The sequence below is a fragment of the Hordeum vulgare genome, chromosome 5H (assembly GCF_904849725.1).
Source record: "Hordeum vulgare subsp. vulgare chromosome 5H, MorexV3_pseudomolecules_assembly, whole genome shotgun sequence".
Classification (NCBI taxonomy): domain Eukaryota; kingdom Viridiplantae; phylum Streptophyta; class Magnoliopsida; order Poales; family Poaceae; genus Hordeum; species Hordeum vulgare.
In genome coordinates this window covers 384100144-384120023 of record NC_058522.1, presented here as the reverse complement: position 1 = coordinate 384120023, position 19880 = coordinate 384100144, and the positions used below count along the sequence as shown (strand labels likewise).

General features: G+C 47.4%; 1 protein-coding gene across 1 annotated transcript; it reads right to left on the bottom strand.

Annotated features, from left to right (window-relative positions):
* Positions 1 to 10057: 10057 nt before the first annotated feature.
* LOC123396748 (zinc finger CCCH domain-containing protein 54-like) lies at positions 10058 to 18987 on the bottom strand. Its single transcript, XM_045091591.1, has 10 exons — positions 18835 to 18987; positions 13057 to 13173; positions 12239 to 12415; positions 11487 to 11758; positions 11182 to 11343; positions 10902 to 11084; positions 10724 to 10797; positions 10453 to 10635; positions 10221 to 10347; positions 10058 to 10124 (listed from the first exon to the last, which is right to left on the bottom strand). The coding sequence occupies exons 1-10, from the start codon at positions 18985 to 18987 to the stop codon at positions 10058 to 10060; spliced, it is 1515 nt and encodes a 504-aa protein (XP_044947526.1).
* Positions 18988 to 19880: the final 893 nt, after the last annotated feature.

Here is a 19880-nt window from a genome sequence, read left to right as displayed (position 1 = left end):
AACAGAAGCTTGCGGCGGCGGAAAAGTATTTTCGTGGCTCTCTCTGTTGGTTTGGGGATTTTAGGGAATTTATAGACGAAATAGGTAGGGCAAAGGAGGCACGGGGGGCCCACGAGCCTGCTAGGCCCCCCCCTGGGGCGCGCCTAGGGGGCTCGTGGCCTCCTCCATGGCCCTCTGCCTTGGTTCTCAAGTCTTCTGGATCCCTTCTGTTATTGAAAAAATCATCCCGGAGGTTTTATTCTGTTTGGACTCCGTTTAATATTCTTATCTGAAAAAGGTCAAAAGCACGGAAAAAACAAAAACTGGCACTGGGCACTGAGTTAATAAGTTAGTCCCAAAGATGATATAAAATAGCATATAAATGCATATAAAAGATCCCAAGTTGATAATATAATAGCATGGAACAATCAAAAATTATAGATACGTTGGAGACGTATAACTCTTCTTCTCCTTCTTATTTTTTTCTTCTTCTCTTCTTCTCTTCTTCTTTTCTTCTTCTCCTTCTTATCTTTTTCTTCTCCTCTTATTCTTCTTCTTATTCTTCTTCTTCTTCTTCTTCTTCTTCTTCTCCTTCTCCTTCTTATTTTTTACATCTACAACAACTACAATAAGAACAACTACTACAACAACTACAATAACAACAACAACTACTACAACAACAATAAAAATCAACTTTGTAGTTATAATCTAATTTCAAAAAACTAAATAACAGCAAGTTAATTTCCCATGGGGGTGGGGGTTGGGGGCTCACCGGCCGCTAGTCGGTCGATGCCTCCAAGACGCTCAGAAGGAGGTAGCCGTCTCGCTCTTAGCAGGCAGGTGATTCCTAGCTGGCCAAGAGGAGTTGACCGTCTCGCCCCTAGCCGGCAGGAGCTTCCTAGCCGGCCAGGGGGATTCGGCCGCATGGAGAGAGTTGTGTTTTCTCTTTAGTCTTGAATGTAAAGGAGTAAGCTTGATGATCCTACCCCGGGGTTATCCCCCCGTCCGTAGTCCCCGAAGCAGGGGAGGCCCGCCGCCTCAGAGCGGAAGGCCTCACCGGCTTGAGTTCTTTGCTGACGATCTTCTTTAAGCCGCCTACAGCAGGAGGCTCCGGCTCAGAAGTCGGCTGGCTTTCAAGGGACGCCTCGGCTTTGCTGCGAGGTGTGTTGTTGCGCCACGTGACAAGCCCCGGCCTGACGTAATGATGAATTGAACAGGTGACGGGACTGGGCCTGAGCCATAACTTTCATCAAGTTTGGCTGCTCCATAGATGGATAGGGCTATAGCCTATAGGGATGTGGCCTCTTCCAGATCAGTTCGGCTTTGCTAGTTTGTGTGTGTGTATGTGTGTGTGTGTGTTTGCCTGATCTTTCATGCCTGTGTCTGCTGGTGCAACATGTTTGTATTACCTGTGAACTTGTTTATCTTCTTGCTCCTTACGATGTTGGACCCTTCAACCCCTGTTGGCATGTGGTGCCTTTTGTCTGGAAAACTAAAATTGACCAATTTTTTCAGGAGAAGATAGCTGATCAGAGGACATTTATCTTTGCTTTAACGTTGAGCACCACTGTTGCATTATTCACCACCATGAAGGTGGAGAGCGTTATGTCCACCAATGTCGCAGCTTGGGTAGGAGGGGGCAGCGCAATTGCTTGGTTGTGTGTTAATGGGGGATCAATGATGAATATGTATGGACAGAGCATCTTTGAGCAGCGAACAGCTCAACACTTGAGTCGTCTTGGGATGATGGGTTTATCGCTTCTGTTCTATTTATCCATGTACGCTTGGTTCTTCCCTCACCTTCTGGAGCTCTTCTGGTCACTTGTGATACTGGCTGTTGTACTTCATGGTGTCATGTGGCTTCTGGTACGTTGCCTTATTTTTCAACCAGTCCAATTTGTATTTATTTATACTTCGTTAAGCTTGCATTCATAGGTATGCTTAGCTGCAACCTTACAAGCTAACGTGTGCTGCTATTAATAACTGCAGAGTTGCTTCCGGCATGATGATGATAGCGCCATCAGATTGAGCGACGAGGACCTGTGCATGTGCCCTCGGTGCAAACCCTCATGCACCTGCTGCAATAACAGTGGATCTGTGGCTCATGATGTTGAGTCTGTGTGAGTGTCAAGACAGTCGACAATATAGCTACACGTGCCCGTTTAAAAATACGGACCGACTCGATTGCTTCTGTCCGTTCCGGTGACGCTGACATGATGTAAGGTTCTTAGTTGGCAATGTTTGGTTTTCTTGCATGGGTTGGGGAGAAATATTCAAATGACTAACTCAGTTGCTTCTGTTCAGTCCAAATTCGACCGACATGATGGTTACGCGGTGGTGTTTTGGACAACGTTGGTGAGGAATGTCTTTCTGTTTTGTAAGAATCGGCAAGAACCTAAGCAAGAAGCGTGCAAGGACTAACTAAGTTACTTTTGTTCAGTCCAAAATGAATGATTGACATGATGTAGGCTTTTTCTCAAGTTGGAGAATGTCAGTTTTCTTGTAAGGATTGGGGAGAATAGTTTGGTTGCATTGGTTGACATGATGCTAAGGAATACAGTTTCGACTAACTCTAGTTGGAGAATGCCTGATTCCCTTGTAAAAGTGAGAGGAGATCTAATGACTGACTCGGTTGGTTTGTTCAGTCCAAATTGGATTGACATGGATATGTGGTGTTGTTTGGAACCTCTTGCACTGGTGGAAAAAGGGCCTTTGGTCGCGGTTCGCAACTGCCATTAGTCGCGGTTGCGCAACCGCGACCAAATAGGCGCGACTAAAGGCCCCCCCCCCTTTAGTCGCGGTTGCTTAAGAACCGCAACTAAAGGCCCGTCCACGTGGGCGCCAGGCGGCCGTCGGGGCGGAGGACCTTTAGTCGCGGTTCTTCTGCCCAACCGCGACTAAAGGCCCCCCCCCCCTAAACCTGTTTTCTGTTTAATTTGTATTGTTTTATTTCTTTTGTGCTTTATTTTAATTTTGAAGGAGTTTCACATATTCTACGGTACTACATACATGCATATGAATGTACAATTTCAAACAAATTTGAAATTAGAACCAAAAAGAATTCAAGAGGAATATACAATATATATTCAATATCATCGGATGACCATATACAATTTTGAACAAGTTTCCATACATAATTTAATGCATATGAAGTTCTACGTCCTCGTAATGGTGTTCTCCTTTACGATGGAGGACTTCCCTCCTGAACCATCCAGCTAGTTCCTCTTGAAGTGGTCGGAAGCGAGCTTCTGGACTAAGCATCACCCGGAGGTTATTCCGCTGAGCATTGGTATCACTCGGAACCCGCTCAGAGGTGTATCTCCGGATCATCTCACAGACATAGTATCCACATAGATTGGTCCCCGCTGGCTGAATATCCCCACCATTCTTAGCCTTTGACCTTTTGAATTCTAGCTCTTTTTTGAATTCACCGACCTTTGTATCTACGAACCGTCTCCAAACCCTACGAGGCAAAGAAAATTAAATGAACAAGAGAGTTATTAGTTACTTGATATTAGGAAATGAACGAAATAGGCCGATCGATATAGAGCGCAAATGAATGAAAATAATTACTTCTGCAGCATTCTTCTCATGCCGCCCCAAAGCTTTGGATCCATATTCAGAGAGTCGTGGATGAGACATTCTGAGGTGTCAACTTTAATTACTAGCAGAATCCAGTGGAACCTGCGGACACGATACATGCACAGTACGTCATGCATAACTCATCGATTAGCCGGCCACATATCATGCATGGAGTAAACAAAAGAGAATGTGCTCAAGACAGAAACACTCACCCAAAATGGTAAGGAAATAGAATATCACTTTTGAGTTCCTGCTTTGTAAGAAACTGCCACAGGTCTGCCTCCATGTCGGCGGGGTGATGCTCCAACACATATCCATTAACGATGTGTGGGTCAATGAACCCAACATCATGGATGTTCCTTACTCTGCATTCCTTAATCTTCATTCTGCATGTATAATAGCGGACACAACAATATAGTTACGACATATATATAGTGCAGGCAATATGAACGAGATGGGGTATAAATAAATCACTTACAGAACGTAGCAACTGATGATAGATTTGTCGAGCTCGCGCAGATTGAAAAGCTGGAACAATTCACTCAGATGAATTTGTACATAGTAATGTTTGAAGTGATGCTCATATCTAACTTCCGCATAAATATAATCTTTGGCGTTTTTATTTTTTATGTAACCCTTGTACCATTTCACCAGACCTTTCATTTGTGGAGGTAGATCCTCTTCCTGCGCAGGCTCGACGAGAGGCCCATTCTTCACATATGTAATTACTACCTCCTTCACTGGCGCCTCATCAAGGCCTAACATTTCACGAAGAGTAATACCTAAGTTGGCCGCTTGTTCTCTGGCACTCGTTACAGTCAATCCATGTGCTGCCGCAGCTGCTATGATATCGGGGTCATCCGGACCGGCGGCTTTCACTATAAGCGGGGCAATCGATTGTTTACTTTGTTCCCCGAGCTGGGCAACTCGTTTCCCGCTTTTTTTACTTTCTAATTCCGTTTTCTCGGCCTCCTCCAAGGCTTTGTTCTCCTGGTTCTCCGCCCGCTCTTTCTTCTCCTTCAACATGAGTGCCTGCCTACGAAGTTCACGTGCATAGTCGTCAGGCAGATTCTTCGCGGCTTGGGACGGTGTGCTCAAAAATGACTTAGCCCACTTCTTTTGCTCATCAGAAAATACTGGCTTGGGCTCGGGCTCTCTTTTCTTCTTGCAGTCCGCCTTCCATTTCTCATGATCAGCAGCCGCCCTTGCGGCAGTTTCCTCGGCACTACGTTCCCAAGGCCTTGTGGGGAGAGGCTTCAGTGATGGCTCCGGTACCTTTGTGGTCTTAGGTACATAAGGGTCCGGGTTAATAATCCAGGACTGCTTCTGCTTCTTTGCCGGAGGTGGATTGGGGGGTGGCGTCTGATCACCCGCCGGACGAGGACTGGGGGGCGGCGTCTGATCACCCGCCGGACGTTGTGGACTGGGGGGCGTCGGCTGACGTGACGGAGGTGTAGGTGAACCGTCACCACCACCACCACCACCACCGCCGCCACCGCCACCACCACCACCGTAGGGGGGTGGACTTGTTGTCCTTGGCGCCTCGCCTGGAAACTTGATAAACTTCTTTTGCCATAGAATGAAATGGCGCTTGACATCTCCAAGTCTTTTCTCCCCTTCAGGTGTAGCAATGTCAATCTCCAGGTCCTCAAACCCTTGGACTATGTCCTCCACCGTGACACGAGCATAGCCATCTTGAATGGGGTTGTTGTGGTGGAGTGCTCCAGGTAAACATGGTAAAGCACTGCCGATGGCTACCTTCATGGACATGTTCCCGATAGGATAATACAGATGACATTCTTTCATCTCCTTTATATTGTCCACGGGGTAGCGAGGAGGCTCCGGTGCAGTAATTTCGACCACCAGAGGCTCCGGTGCAGTAATTTCGATCGTCGGTGCATCTGCACTAGCTGGTGGGGCCTCCGTGGAAGCCACGCTGCTTCTCCGCTGCTGGCTTCCGAGATCCGCTGGGTGATCTTCATGCTGCGCCCGAACATCTCTTTCGGCTAATAGTACACTCACGGTTTTCTTCATCACATCCATTTGCGCCCGAACCTGAGCGACATCTTTCGCTAGGACGAATGGTTCGTCAAGGTAACCAAGATTGTTGAAATCCACCATTGTCATTCCGTATTGCTGGTCCACCTTTACCCCACCTCCTGTTAGCTTGAACCATTTGCACCGGAACAAAGGGACCTTAAAGGAGGGTCCATAGTCAAGTTCCCATATCTCCTCTATGTAACCATAATATGTGACCTCTTGCCCATTCTCGGTTGCTGCATCAAAGCGGACACCACTGTTTTGGTTGGTGCTCTTTTTATCTTGGGCGATCGTGTAAAATGTATTCCCATTTATCTCGTACCCTTGGAAAGTCGTTATAGTCGAAGATGGTGTCTTGGCCAACATGTACAGCTGATCTACAACATCATTGTCATTCATTAAATGTTTTCTCAACCAACTGCCGAAAGTCTCCATGTGGGCCTTCCTAATCCAGGATTCAGGCTTCCCCGGGTTGTCCGAGCGTAAAATATTCTTGTGTTTCTCAAAGTACGGAGCCACCAAGCTGGAATTGGTCAGTACAGTGTGGTGTGCTTCAGTCAGAGAATGGCCGTCCATACATATCGTTGATTTCCTTCCGATCGTGCCTTTTCCACTTAGTCTCCCCTCGTGCCGCGATCGAGGAAGACCAATCGGCTTAAGGTCAGGAACAAAGTCAACACAAAACTCAATTACCTCCTCATTTCCATAGCCCTTGGCGATGCTTCCTTCTGGCCTAGCACGGTTACGAACATATTTCTTTAATACTCCCATGAACCTCTCGAAGGGGAACATATTGTGTAGAAATACAGGACCGAGAACGAAAATCTCTTCGACTAGGTGAACCAGGAGGTGCGTCATAATATTGAAGAAGGATGGCGGGAACACCAGCTCGAAACTGACAAGACATTGGATCACATCGTTCTGTAACCGTGGTAGAACTTCTGGATTGATTACCTTCTGAGAGATTGCATTGAGGAATGCACATAGCTTCACAATGGCTACTCGAACATTTTGCGGCAGGAGCCCCCTCAAAGCAATCGGAAGCAATTGCGTCATAATCACGTGGCAGTCGTGAGACTTCAGGTTTTGGAACTTTTTCTCCGCCATGTTTATTATTCCCTTTATATTGGACGAGAATCCAGACGGGACCTTCATACTACTCAGGCATTCAAAAAAGATGACCTTCTCTTCTTTGGTCAGAGCGTAGCTGGCACGACCTTGAAACCATTCCGGATGCCGGTCATCAGGGTCTTTCAAACGTTGCTGGTCCTGCCGTGCTTCCTTTGTATCATTTGTCTTCCCATACACGCCCAAGAAGCTTAGGAGGTTCACGCAAATATTCTTCGTAACGTGCATCACGTCGATTGCAGAGCGGACTTCTAGGACTTTCCAATATTCTAGCTCCCAGAATATAGATTTCTTCTTCCACATGGCTGCGTGCCCGTCAGCTCCCTTCGGAACTGATTGTCCGCCAGGACCCTTTCCAAAGATGACTTTCAAATCCTTGACCATATCAAATAACTCAGCACCAGTGCGTTCCGCAGGCTTCGGCCGGTGATCTGCCTTGCCGTTGTAATGCTTGCCTTTCTTTCTTACTGGATGAATTTTCGGAAGAAATCGACGATGCCCAAGGTACACGTTCTTCTTACAATTTGGCAAATGTACACTTTCAGTCTCATGTAAGCAGTGCGTGCATGCATTGTATCCCTTATTTGACAGTCCCGAAAGGTTACTAAGAGCAGGCCAATCGTTGATGGTTACGAAAAGCAACGCTCGTAGGTCAAATTCCTCTTCTTTGTGCTCATCCCACACACGGACACCAGGTCTGCCCCACAGCTGTAAAAGTTCATCAACTAATGGCCTTAGGTACACATCGATGTCGTTGCCGGGTTGCTTCGGACCTTGGATGAGCACTGGCATCATAATGAACTTCCGCTTCATGCACAACCAAGGAGGAAGGTTGTAGATGCATAGAGTCACGGGCCAGGTGCTATGGCTGGAGCTCTGCTCGCCAAAAGGATTCATGCCATCTGTACTTAGACCAAATCTTATGTTCCTTGCGTCAGCTGCAAAATCTTTGAACTCTCTGTCGATCTTTCTCCATTGCGTTCCATCTGCGGTGTGTCTCAACTCCCCGTCCGACTTACGGTCCTCTTTGTGCCATCGCAACAACTTGGCATGCTCTTTGTTCCTGAACAAACGTTTCAACCGTGGTATTATAGGAGCATACCACATCACCTTGGCGGGAACCCTCTTCCTGGGTTTCTCGCCCTCAACATCGTCACCAGGGTCATCGCCTCTGATCTTATAACGCAATGCAGTGCATACCGGGCATTCATTCAAATTCTCGTATTCACTGCGGTAGAGGATGCAGTCGTTGATGCATGCATGTATCTTCAGAACCTCTAAACCTAGAGGGCATACAACCTTCTTTGCTTCGTACGTACTGGCGGGCAACTCGTTATTCTTTGGAAACATATTCTTCAACATTTTCAGCAAGTTTTCAAATGCCGAGTCAGCTACACCTGCCTGTGCCTTCCATTTCAGCAAATCCAGTGTGCAGCCCAGCTTTTTCAGACCATCATCGCATCCGGGGTACAACGACTTTCTATGATCCTCTAACATGCGATCCAAATTCTCCCTCTCCTTTTCAGTTTCGCAGCGTCTCCGTGCATCAGCAATGGTCCGACCAAGATCATCAACGGTCTCATCACGTGCCTCTTCTTCACCTTCACCTTCCCCTTCACCTTCCCCTTCACCTTCAGCATCCTCCATGAAAGTATCACCGAAATGAGCAAGATAGCTTTCATCCATGAAATCATCCCCTTCTTCATCTTCTTCCATTATAACCCCTCTTTCTCCATGCTTGGTCCAACAATTATAGCTTGGCATGAAACCGTGCCGAAGCAGGTGCAGGTGAACTTCTCTTGAGGAAGAGTAACCCTTCTGATTCTTACAGTCAACACATGGACAAATAACAAAACCCTTCTGCTTGTTCGCATTAGCCACTACGAGGAAATCTTTCAAACCCGTAGTGAATTCGCGGGAGAGTCGGTTACCGTACATCCATTGCCGATTCATCTGCATTATTATAATATAAAATATATAATTAACCATCATGCATTTGTTAAACTAACTAGCTATAAACAATAGAAATTAAACAATGAACAACACACATGCATATATATTTTATCAATGACACACATGCATGAAAGGTTCAAGTTGCTAACCGCGATCGAGGAGGAAAAAATAAATGAGGAACCTCAAGTGTGGCTCCAACACTTCATATCATGTTTGTTTCACGCTCTTGGGGCATTTCATCAAACACCTTGTGTGCATAAGAGGAACCAAAAGCAAACTTACACCCCCTTGTGAAGCTTGTGAAGAGAAGTGGCACCAAATGGCTAAGTGAGTGTGCTGAACTGGTATCTATAGGGGAGGAGATTTAGTCGCGGTTGGCATGGCAAACCGCGACTAAAGGCCTTTGGGCACCTTTAGTCGCGGTTGGCCTGGCCAACCGCGACTAAAGCCCCTCACGTGCACCAGCTGGCCACCGAGCGCCCTGGCCCAGGCCTTTGGTCGCGGTTCGTCTGCCGAACCGCGACTAAAGAAATCATTAGTCGCGGTTCCTACAGTGTCGCGACTTATGGGGCTGGACGGAAGCCTCTTTTTCTACCAGTGTTGGTTGGCTCGGGATAATATTTGGTTTTCTTGCAATTGCAAGAATCAGTTGAATACTGCACGAGATGATTGAACCGAACGGATAGTTACGGTTTGTTCTATGTTTGCTATTTGCTTAATTTTAGGTCTAGTTATATGCTCATTTCTAGCTGCCTATACATCAGTCATATGTCATTTGTTATACTGGACGGCAGTAAATTATCGTGCATTCGAAACAAAATAACTTTTATAACAACTTATATAAAAGCAAAGCATGATACAAAAAAGGAATGCCGTAAGTATCAATGGTAACATATAAAGCTGAACAGATCACCTGTGTTTGTATTTATTACAGAAGTAACACCACATGCTAGCTAATGTTCCTGTTTATTTTCCCGCCCTATCAAAATGAAGTCAAAAACACTAAAAGATAACATGTATCATCATCTCCTGTCTTATTTCAGGACAGCTATTTGGCATATGACTATTCATTGTGGTCAGACTACACATTTGTATCTGTGTCTATTCTGCAACTGTCCTCGCCATTTCGAATGTGCTAGTAAAGTATGAAATGATTCACTCTTTCATGTGTCACCTTTTTTTTAGTTATTTCGAAACTGTGTCTTGTGTCTCTGCACTCTGTCCGCCTCTATCTACAGAAAAACAAACGGTTGCTTTGCTGATTCCTGTGTGTACTACAATGCTGTCTGTCTGTCATCCATCGCTGGGACCTGAACATAGATACCAACCGAAGGTCCAGAGTGGTAGTTCGTGTTTCTTTTCTTTGCCTGCCTGTTCATATGCCGTTGCCAGTAGGCGCCGACGATGCGAATGGGCTCTCCGGGAGGAGTTCAATCTGGTTGCTGCGATCAGAAACAGAGTCATGGGATGAACAACGGCGAACTAGCTCGATTAGATCAACACCAGGTAATGCCACTTGAGAAACTACTAGTGAGTACCTCTCTTGGTCATCGTAGCTGTTGTTTGCATGTATGGGAGGGGCCTGGCTCTGGCTGGTTGAGACGATATCATCAAGTTGATCAGCCGCGGCTAGGGGATCCATCGTCCGACCCACTTCCTTGGAACCTGAAGACGAGATATGATGATCAGAAAGGTAAGAAATAGAGTGAAAATACTGCAGTTGATTTGGTCGTGGAAACACAAATGGCAGCAGCAAGCCAGCAAACCGACCTGCGGACTGGGATTGGGACTGGGAGCTGAAAGGAGTGACGTCCCCGATGCTACAGTCGAAGTAGGCGGCGCACTGCGGCTCTACTACCCGGAGCCCGGCCAGGTGCCTCCTCTCGAGCTCCAGCAGCTGCTGCCTGTCGCGCGCCAGTTGCCTCCTCTCCAGCCTTGGAGAATCATACTGGTCTGCTGCGAACAGATTAGTTCATCAGCTAGTGTTAACAAATTTTAACCCGGTGTTAAAACTGCATTGTTATTTGTACTATAGTAGTACCTGGATAGAACTCTGGATCTGTCTCGATCCAGCGTGAAGGATAGCAATGCGTCGTCGACTTGTTGTTGTTGGTCCTGTCCACACCGCACAGATTAATCAGTAAGTTGTGTGCATGTTTCGTTTGCTGTGTAAAAAAAATGAAAGACAGGATGAGGAGTATGCATAGTATGTATGTTACCTCTCATTGATGCATTTAGTCTTCTCTCTGTATGCTTTGGCGAGGACCCGTGATCCGCAGATGAAATGCGGGTTGCGGCGCATGAGAAGGGCCGTCACAGTCTCCGGGTTCTGGAAGCTGACGAACCCGAACATTCGCTGGTCTTGGCATGGGATCCGAACGTCACGCACCGGCCCGTACTGCCTGCCCGCCGGCCGCACAAATCAACAAACGAACCACATAAGCATGCATGTCGAGAATCTGATGAAAATATGGATCAATGAAGGCAGGGAATGATTACCCAAAATAATTTGCGACGTCGTCCTCGGTGAAGTTGCTGTCGGAAGGAAACGTCAGGTATATCTGGTGCGAGCTGGCCGTGATCTCCCCTCCCCTGTCGCTCCGGCAGTCGGAGTACTTGGCGGCGTCCTCGGCGAGAACCACCGAGTGCTGCCCGTGCGGCCTACGTGCAACATTTCCAGGTTCCAGCAACAACATGCATGTATAATGGATCCATCATCATCGGATTCGGCTAACTAATGATGATCATGCATGCGCGTACCTAAGATATATACGTCTACGTACGTGCAGAGTCCATGCACTCACCTTTCGATGACCCTGATCTTGTTGAGGCGGGAGAGCAGCTTGGTGAGGCTGAAGCCGGCCTTGCCGTGCCGCTGGCTCTCGGTCAGGTAGCCGTCGGCCTGGAGCCCCTTGCCGTACTTCTCGCCGTAGAGCGTGGGCAGCGACGCGATGGACACCGGCTGCCCGCGCCGGGAGTGGAGCAGCTCCGTGATCTCTATCTCCAGGCTCTCGAGCGAGCCCGGCGTGGCCCCGCCGTGAATGTGGTGGTCCACGGCGAACCCGTCCGTGTACACCTGGTGGTGCGAGTAGTGGCAGTTCTGGCCGTTCTTGCAGATGCCCTTGAAGAAGTAATGGCAGGGCCGTCTCGCGGACACCCCGTTCGACCGCCGGCCGGTCGCCGGAGGAAAGCCTGTAGCAGCGTAGTATCCTCCACCGCCACCGCCACCGCCACCGCCCAGGCCGCCGTCGCCGAGAGAATGCCGGGCGCCGCGCAGTCCGTAGTGGGGTTCGGCGGCCGCGGTGGCGGCGTCGACGAACGCGTACTCCTTCTCCGGCGGCGGGGGAGAGTCCGGCGGCCAGTACTGGACGGCGGGGGAGAAATGGCGGAGGCCGGCGGGGTGGGAGCAGACCTGCTGGTAGCCGATGCCGTTGGCGGGCTGGTGGTAGTGGTGGACCGGGGAGGCGGAGAAGCGGGCGTAGATGGCGGCGAGCGTGCCCTTGGCCTCGTAGATGGTGTTGCGCAGCGCGGCGTCGGTGGCGTAGGCGAGGTGCACGAGCTCATCCTCGTCGGGCTCCCGCAGCAGGATGCAGCCGACGATCTTGCTGACGTTGTCGGGCTCCACCTCCTGCACCCTGGAGAAGATGATCTTGGCTAGCTCCGCGGGCTCCATTGCCGCCGCCTGGACATGGATCGGATCGGAGCGCCCTACGTAACCAACCATGAGCGCCCTAGATAGAACAAAAAAAAAAACAAGTGATCACTCGACAATGCATGGCTGGATCCTCGTACCTCCGATCGATACCGATCAAAACGTGCAAGAGATTGATTGATTGCGCACCGGTCGACGGGAGGGAAGGAAGGAAGGAAGGAAGGAAGGAAGGAAGGCGTCGGCGGAAGGACTGGTGCTGCTGCTGCTGCTGCAGCTCTAGGGTACAAGGGTGGCGTGCGATTGGATCGGAGAGAGTTTATAGCCGCGGCGCGCGCGCTCGCTGAGGAGAGGATGGCGGAGAGGGAAAATCGGTGTGAAATGGTTGGGTTTTGACTGCAGATCCGATTCGTGCTATATCAACCATGGGTGATGGGTGCCAGGTCCAACCGGAATAAATGCCCCCGATGAATCCACCAAGGAATATTTATTCCATGTGAAATATGCCGGACCACCCCGTCCCCATGTGCTGCGCGTACGTCGCTAGAGGCCTGCCACCCGCGCGAAACGTTTTTTTCCCCTCGCCCAACCCAAACACAAACGCCCCAGATATTTCCTGTTTCCCTCCCCTTCTCGGTCCTGTGCTTTGGCTTTTGCGGCGGTAGGCGCGACGGCCATGGCGACCCCCACGGCGGACGCGCGCGAAGCTCTCCGCCGGGTACGCGTTGATGTTGGACATGTCTCTTTTTCTCGCGGTTGAGGACGGCAGAGGGGCGAGTATGCCGACCTTCCCCTTGCATCACCAGCGCACCCTCCCGTGCACGGGATACTCCAAGAAGTTGCTTTCATTGATTAATAGAGAAGTTTAAGAGGTTAAGACCCATGGCCGAATTAGAACAATCACTCTCGCGGCATCATGTTACTCAAGTGTCTCGCCCAGGGCCGGTCCATACATATTCGGGCCCTGGGGCGAGACGACAAAATAGGGTCCTTGTATACAAATAAAAATTAAGAATATATTATATTTCGAAAGCAATTATGTACATAGCATAGATTGATGATCGAGAGAACTGCATCATAATAGTATGAAAATAATATAGTTCTACAAAAGAGCATTCTTAAGTTGCACAAAGAGACTATCAATCTTGCTCTTCTAAGTATGAAAACATTGTCAAAACTAATAGCAACTTGAACCATTTATGTTTTTTTTCACTTTCTTTTCTCACACATAAACATTTGTTAGAACACATGTCGCCAAATAATTGCAGAAAAATTGTTAATACATGGAACAAAAGCATTTGGGTATGGGAATATGGCTTGATGTCGAATTGTCGATATAGTTTCCCTGGATCCAATGAAGGTTCGAAGAACAGACCAACAAAAGAGTAGGAACTAGGAAGAGAAGAATTGAAGATGTCAGGTGGAGCATTCAGAAGCGGAGAGGCGGCTTGTTTAACAGCGAATGAAAAGAGTACTTGATTAGGCTAAGGAGGGAGACGTACCATCTCTGATGTGGTGATGCCTCAAACGTCTATTGATGGGGAACACCGAGGATGCTATGAGAGGTGATTGGGGAAGGGAATACCATCCTCGGTCTCCATTAATGGATGCATGGGAGCACCATCTCGAATTTGGAAGTGAACGGGAGCGACGACGCTATTCTCCAGGATTGGAGAATTTGGGGGAGGGGCGGAGGAGGCAAGATTTTTGTAGGAGCCGAGGAGGCGAGATGACCGTAGGAGATCGATGGAGTGCTGCAACAGCATAGTGAACTAGGGACCGATTATTTGGGTCCGGGAAAGCTACCTATATTGTGGGTTTGTGCCTTTTTTTCTTCCTCCTATTTTTCTGAATCTAAATAAAATATATACTAATATATATATATATATATATATATATATATATATATATATATATATATATATATATATATATATATATATATATATATGTAATACTACCTGTGACGGGGCCCCTCCCTCCCAAGGGCCCAGGGGGCCGCCCCGTTGCCCCTGCCTATGGGTCAGCCCTGGTCTCGCCCCCGTAACGCTTCAAAGTGACATCTCCTCTTTAATCCTAGCGACGTTGACTCCAACCGAAACGATAGTATAACGAAAATTCTATGCATTCCTCTCATTCCACAACTTTTAAAAGATAAGAAGCATCAAGGAAGTAAGGGGGGTTCGTGATTGGGTCTTCTTGGTAGCATTATGGCTCCACCACTCTTTAACGGAAGCCGCGTCACTCCAATCAGAAGGATGCACATCATAGAAGTCCAACCAATCTTTGATCATGTGTCAACCCTTATAGCGTATCTGCATTGGAATAGAAGGTGGGCCGTCGACTCTTGAACCTACTTGCATAGGGGATAAAGGTTACAATTTGGCCACCCACGATGCTAAAGCCTATCTGCTATGCAAATCCTATTGTTGATTGCCAACCAACCAAAGAATTTGCATTTAGGAGGCGCCTAAATCTTCTAAACGGTCGGTATCATATCTGCGTAAGTATGGCCAAAGAATTGCGCCTTGTAGGCTGACGTCGTCGAGAGTGTCCATCAGTGGTCAATTTCCAAGTGATAGTGTCGGGTGTGTGGAAGTCGAGGTGGATATTTGAGACCTTATCCCAAAAGGTGGCAAACTCAAAGAGGTGTTCGGCGGTGATGCCGCGAAGAATGTCCACCAGGGAAGTCCAGAAATTGTCGTGTAGAGCCATTCGAACCGAGCAATTCTTCTTCTTGTACAAATCATATATTTTAGGGGCCATGTCTTTGGGCCTAATCCCGTCAAGCCAAGGAGATACCCAAAACATGCCACGCAAGCCATTGCCAATTTGGACCTTGGTAGTTGCTGCAATATTTTGGTCGTTGTCATCACAATGGGTTCCCAAGCCATTGTCCGGGTGGAGCCACTCGGCCCATAGCCACCGGAGGCGAAGGGAGATGGCAAATTTGTCAAGATATTGGATTCCCATGCCTCCATGCAGTTTGGATTTGCACACTTGTTCCTAATTTATCTTGCATTTGCCACCTGTGAGCTTTCCACAACCTGCCCAAAGGAAAGCACGTCTGAGGGCATCAATCTTCTTCTTGACCTCCACCGGTAAATCTAACACCGTTGTGTAGTAGATAACAAACGCCGCCAGAAGCAACTTAACCAACACCGCCCGATCTGCTGAAGCAATGTGCCTTCCCACACAAGGGATGAGCTCACCCACAACCTTGTCCTCGAGGGACTGGTAGTGAATTCTCTTCAACCTCTTGACAGATAAAGGCAACTCAAGGTATTTCATCGAAAAGGAGGAATGCTTTTTTACATCACAGAAATGATACCGGTGTTAGCCCTAATGATTATACTCTGTGACTGTAAAGGCCATGTTTGAGTAGTTTTTTACTTTATAGCTCTAAAAAAGGTGTTCTACTGGATTTATATTTGAAAGCGGTTATGTTGCATTGGTTTGTCCCAAGGGCGGTGGGGTTGGTGGAAGTCGAGCCGACGGCCTTGAATTCTTCCGCTGGATGTCGGGGTGGTAGCCCGGGCGACGGTGTGGCGGTGGCCCTATGTGACATGATTGTGGCTTTACTCCGTGTTGGTGGCATCCTAACGCTTCGTGGGTGGTGTGGTTTGTCGTAATGATTGTTGTTTTTTTCATGATTGTCTATTTATCAATCATGTGGTTGGGGTTTTTTTCGGTTGTCCCTAAATCAATCGTGAGGTCGGGGTATTTTACACGGTTGTTCCTTAATCAATCGCGCGCATGCGCGCGCACGCATGTGTGTGTGCGCGCGCGCGTGCGTGCGTGTGTGTGTGTGTGTGTGTGTGTGTGTGTGTGTGTGTGTGTGTGTGTGCGTGTACCGGGGTTTCGCCCTGCTATCCCGATTAACACGACAATTCTCTTCTTCTTAATGTAATGCAGGAACTCTTGCCCCTCTCGAGGTGTTACTGAGAACAAAAAATGTGACATTCCATTTATGGTCAATTTTTTACCCAAACTAAGATGGGCCTCGTAAACCTAGGAGGAGGAATTATTGCTTTCTCTTAAGAGCTTTCTTTAACATGTTCCCTCTTACCTCCTCTTTTCACATGAGAGGTAAGAGTATAAAATAGATCGGAGTTTTTGACTGCATTAAGTAGTGGGTTTGATTAACTCTTACCTTCTTATCTTTCATGTGAAAAAAAGAGGGTAAGAGGGAGCATGTTAAAATTGCTTAATTCAATTGCACATGCATGTTTATGGTTCAATTGCTCCTCATTATCAAAATGTCTTATATTAAGTTACAGAGGAAGTGTCATGTTTAAGTAATAGGTCTAATTAATATGGTAGAGTACTGTCCATCAATGTTCCTACTTTAGATTGATCATGCATGCCTAAGTTCAGTTGCCCTCTCTGGAGGCTGATGAATGATGTTTAGGGTAGCTAGTTCTTGTCATGGCTCTCATTGCTACGAGTGAGTCCAACATGATATTTAATCATGTTAATATCATAAAGCTTTGACCATAATCTTTTTTATGTAAAAAATATAACTTTTTAAGATGGAATTAAGCAATTACAAGGAGGCGAATTAATAATCAATGAAATTTGCAAAACTTTCCCATCATTGAAACCCTAACCCTAGAAAAATTCCCTAATCCCAAAACCTAGAAATGAAACCCACCAAAAGTTTGGGTTCGAAGGAATACGTAATGCACGTTATGCCACTATCTCCTCTTTTGTGTGGTGTTGTATGGGAAGACGTCGTCGTGGGAGTGGGAGAGATCTCGTAAGTCGCTTTGTAGCACCATCCATGTTACTAATGAAAATGAGTCTAAAGTAAAATATATTGTCGGTGATACATCCCAAACGTATCTATAGTTTATGTTTGTTCCATGCTCTTTTGGGTGACATTGTTATATGTTTTGCTACACTTTCATACATTTTTACACATATTTGGACTAACCTACTAACTCAGTGCACCTAGTGCTAGTTTTTGTCTATTGATGTCTTTTAATTGCAGGGACTTTATCCCAATTTTCAAAGCCCCAAAAATCCCGAGAAAAACATATAAAAATCAGCGTGACGGAAGCTTCACGAAGCACCAAGGTGGGCCAGAGGGAAGCCAGGCCTCACCCAGGCGGCCACCTGGCGCGGGCCCCCTCCTGGTCGCGCCACCAGGTCGCCTGGGCGGCTGGTCCACCCCCTGGTGCCCTCCTTTGGCCTTTATGTACCCCTCGAACGGAAAACCTAAAGATATATCCAAAATCGCGAATTTCTCCATCGTTCCGCCGCCGTAGCGCTTTCGAGATCGGGAGCGCGAGAAGACCTCTTCCCGGCACCCTGTCGGATGGAGGATTAACCTCCGGGAGCTTCTCCACCACCATGGACGCTTCCCGGACGTGCCGTGAGTAGTCCTCCTTGGACCATGGGTCCATGACCAGTAGCTATGTGATGTCTTCTCTCCAATCTTGTGCTTCAATGCTTAGCCCTTGTGAGCTGCCCTACATGATCAAGGCATCTATGTAATTTACCTGATGTTGCTATGCTGAGTTTGCTGGGATTAGATGGATTATGAGATTATGTTCAGATTGTGATGAGTTATATATTTGGTTCTCCTTTTATATTATGTTCTTGAGTAATTCATGCATGTTCTCCGTTGCTTTTTATTGCTTTGGCCAAGTAGTAGATTGTGACTTTAAGAGGGAGCGTTATGCATGATTGTGGGTTCATGCCCCCTGATGTCTAGCTTGAGTGACAGAAACATGAGACTAGGGGATGTGTTGTTGCCACCAGGGAGAAAACGACGGTGCTTGTAACCATGGTTGCAAGGATTGTTTACCTTACGCAAAGTTCGTTAATGCAGTTGTCCGTTGCTTTGAGTTTACACTTTGGACGTGGCTCACAACTTAATACCAGCGAGATGTTCTGGATAGATATCTCAAGGTGGATGATTAGAGAGTAGATGCTGATGGATAAACGGTCTACTTGTATTGGCGTACTGCCCATTACTTTTGAGCCTCTAACTTTCTTGTAGCATGATTAGCATTGTGGTGCGTTTATAATTCTGTCAATTGCCCAGCTGTAATTTGTTTACCCAGCATAGTTGTTTATCGTCTTTTGGGAGAGAGACATCACTAGTGAACATTATGGGACTCTGGTCCATATTACCACCATTGTTTACACCTCCATCATTTACTATTTTTATTTACTTTTCCGTTGTAATCACTATCTCTATTCCCGCTTGTGTTTTGATCCTTTGCAAACTACAAGGCCGGAGAGATTGACAACCTCTTTGAAATCGTTGGGAGAAAAGTTATTTATTGTGTGTGCAGGTCCACGTCTTATGCTAGCGCGAGAGCAGCGAACACCTACTTGTTGATCCTTGGAGTCCTCCTGGTTTGATAAACCTTACAGTTCCCGTGTAAGGGAAATCTGCTGCTGACTACATCTCAACCTTGCACTTGGGGTCACCAACAAGGGGCGAGAAGTATATCCATCAACTCGTCATTAGTCGGTCGCCCAATCTCTACAGTGCCCCTCGCAGATGTTGGCGTGATCGCGTTGTCCACCCTGCTTCCCTCATCCATCATCGACCTCAATGTCATGCCGGGGTCCAGCAGCGGCCTCCGCCCGTCCGTTGAGATGCAAAGAAAGCAAGCACGACCGCCGTCTACGTCCACCATGCCGTCGCCCCACGTCCTGTTCGGTGAAATGCCAACACCAACACCAACGCCAACCGTCGAGGACTGCTTGTACAACCAATCCATGGAGAATGTCATCTACGAGGCTATGATGGCCGTGGCGAGGCCTTCCAGATGGGAGGGCATGGTGATGCCTTCGATCCCAAGGAGACACAGAGTCAGGATGCCCATGGCCAGTTCGTTGTCGATGAAGACTTTGAGACGGGCGACCATGGTGACTCGTGGTATGAAGATGATGCCATCTATTGCAAAGGTGAAGGTGATGAATAGGAGGAAGGCATCGATATTGTAGGCGATCCATTGTTCATCGACGAGCTCACCAAAGAGCGGAAGCACAAAAGAGGAAGAAGAGCATTCGTACGGAATCACACTCAGAAAAAGAGGACAAGTTGATTTGCGAAAGTTGGATGGAGGTTGGCCAAGATCCAAGGATCGGTGTGCAGCAAAAATGACTTGTTTTTTGGACAAGAATTCACAAAACATTCCATGAAAGAAAGTTGTTTCCACCCTACCAATTTACGAGCGAATACCACATCACCTCGATTCAAAAGAGGTGGTTGTTCATCCAACAATAATGCAACAAGTATTGTGCCACACTTGAGAGCGTTGAAACACGTCCCGCGAGTGGTCTTGGCATTGGGGACATGGTATGGTCTCTTATCTTTCGTTGCTACGGCCGTGACTTCGGCCTTCTTTATGTTTGCATGTCCAATTGTTGTTGATCGTGCAGGCATTTCAATCTTTGGAAGCATTCAAGGCCCGACACAATGACAAGCCATTCACTCTTACACATTGTTGGAGGATCATCAACAATTGCCCTAAGTTCAAAGATCAATACCGCAAACTTCAAAGGAAGAGAGGCAAGAAGACGTCTG

Excerpts from the sequence above, each read along its gene's own strand:
- LOC123396748 (XM_045091591.1), bottom strand. The coding sequence starts at position 18,987 with ATGGTGGACGTAGACGGCGGTCGTGCTTGCTTTCTTTGCATCTCAACG. Across the intron at positions 11,344-11,486 it reads AAGATCAGGGTCATCGAAAG|GCCGCACGGGCAGCACTCGG; the intron begins GTGAGTGCATGG and ends TGTTGCACGTAG. Across the intron at positions 11,085-11,181 it reads GACGTCGCAAATTATTTTGG|GCAGTACGGGCCGGTGCGTG; the intron begins GTAATCATTCCC and ends GCCGGCGGGCAG.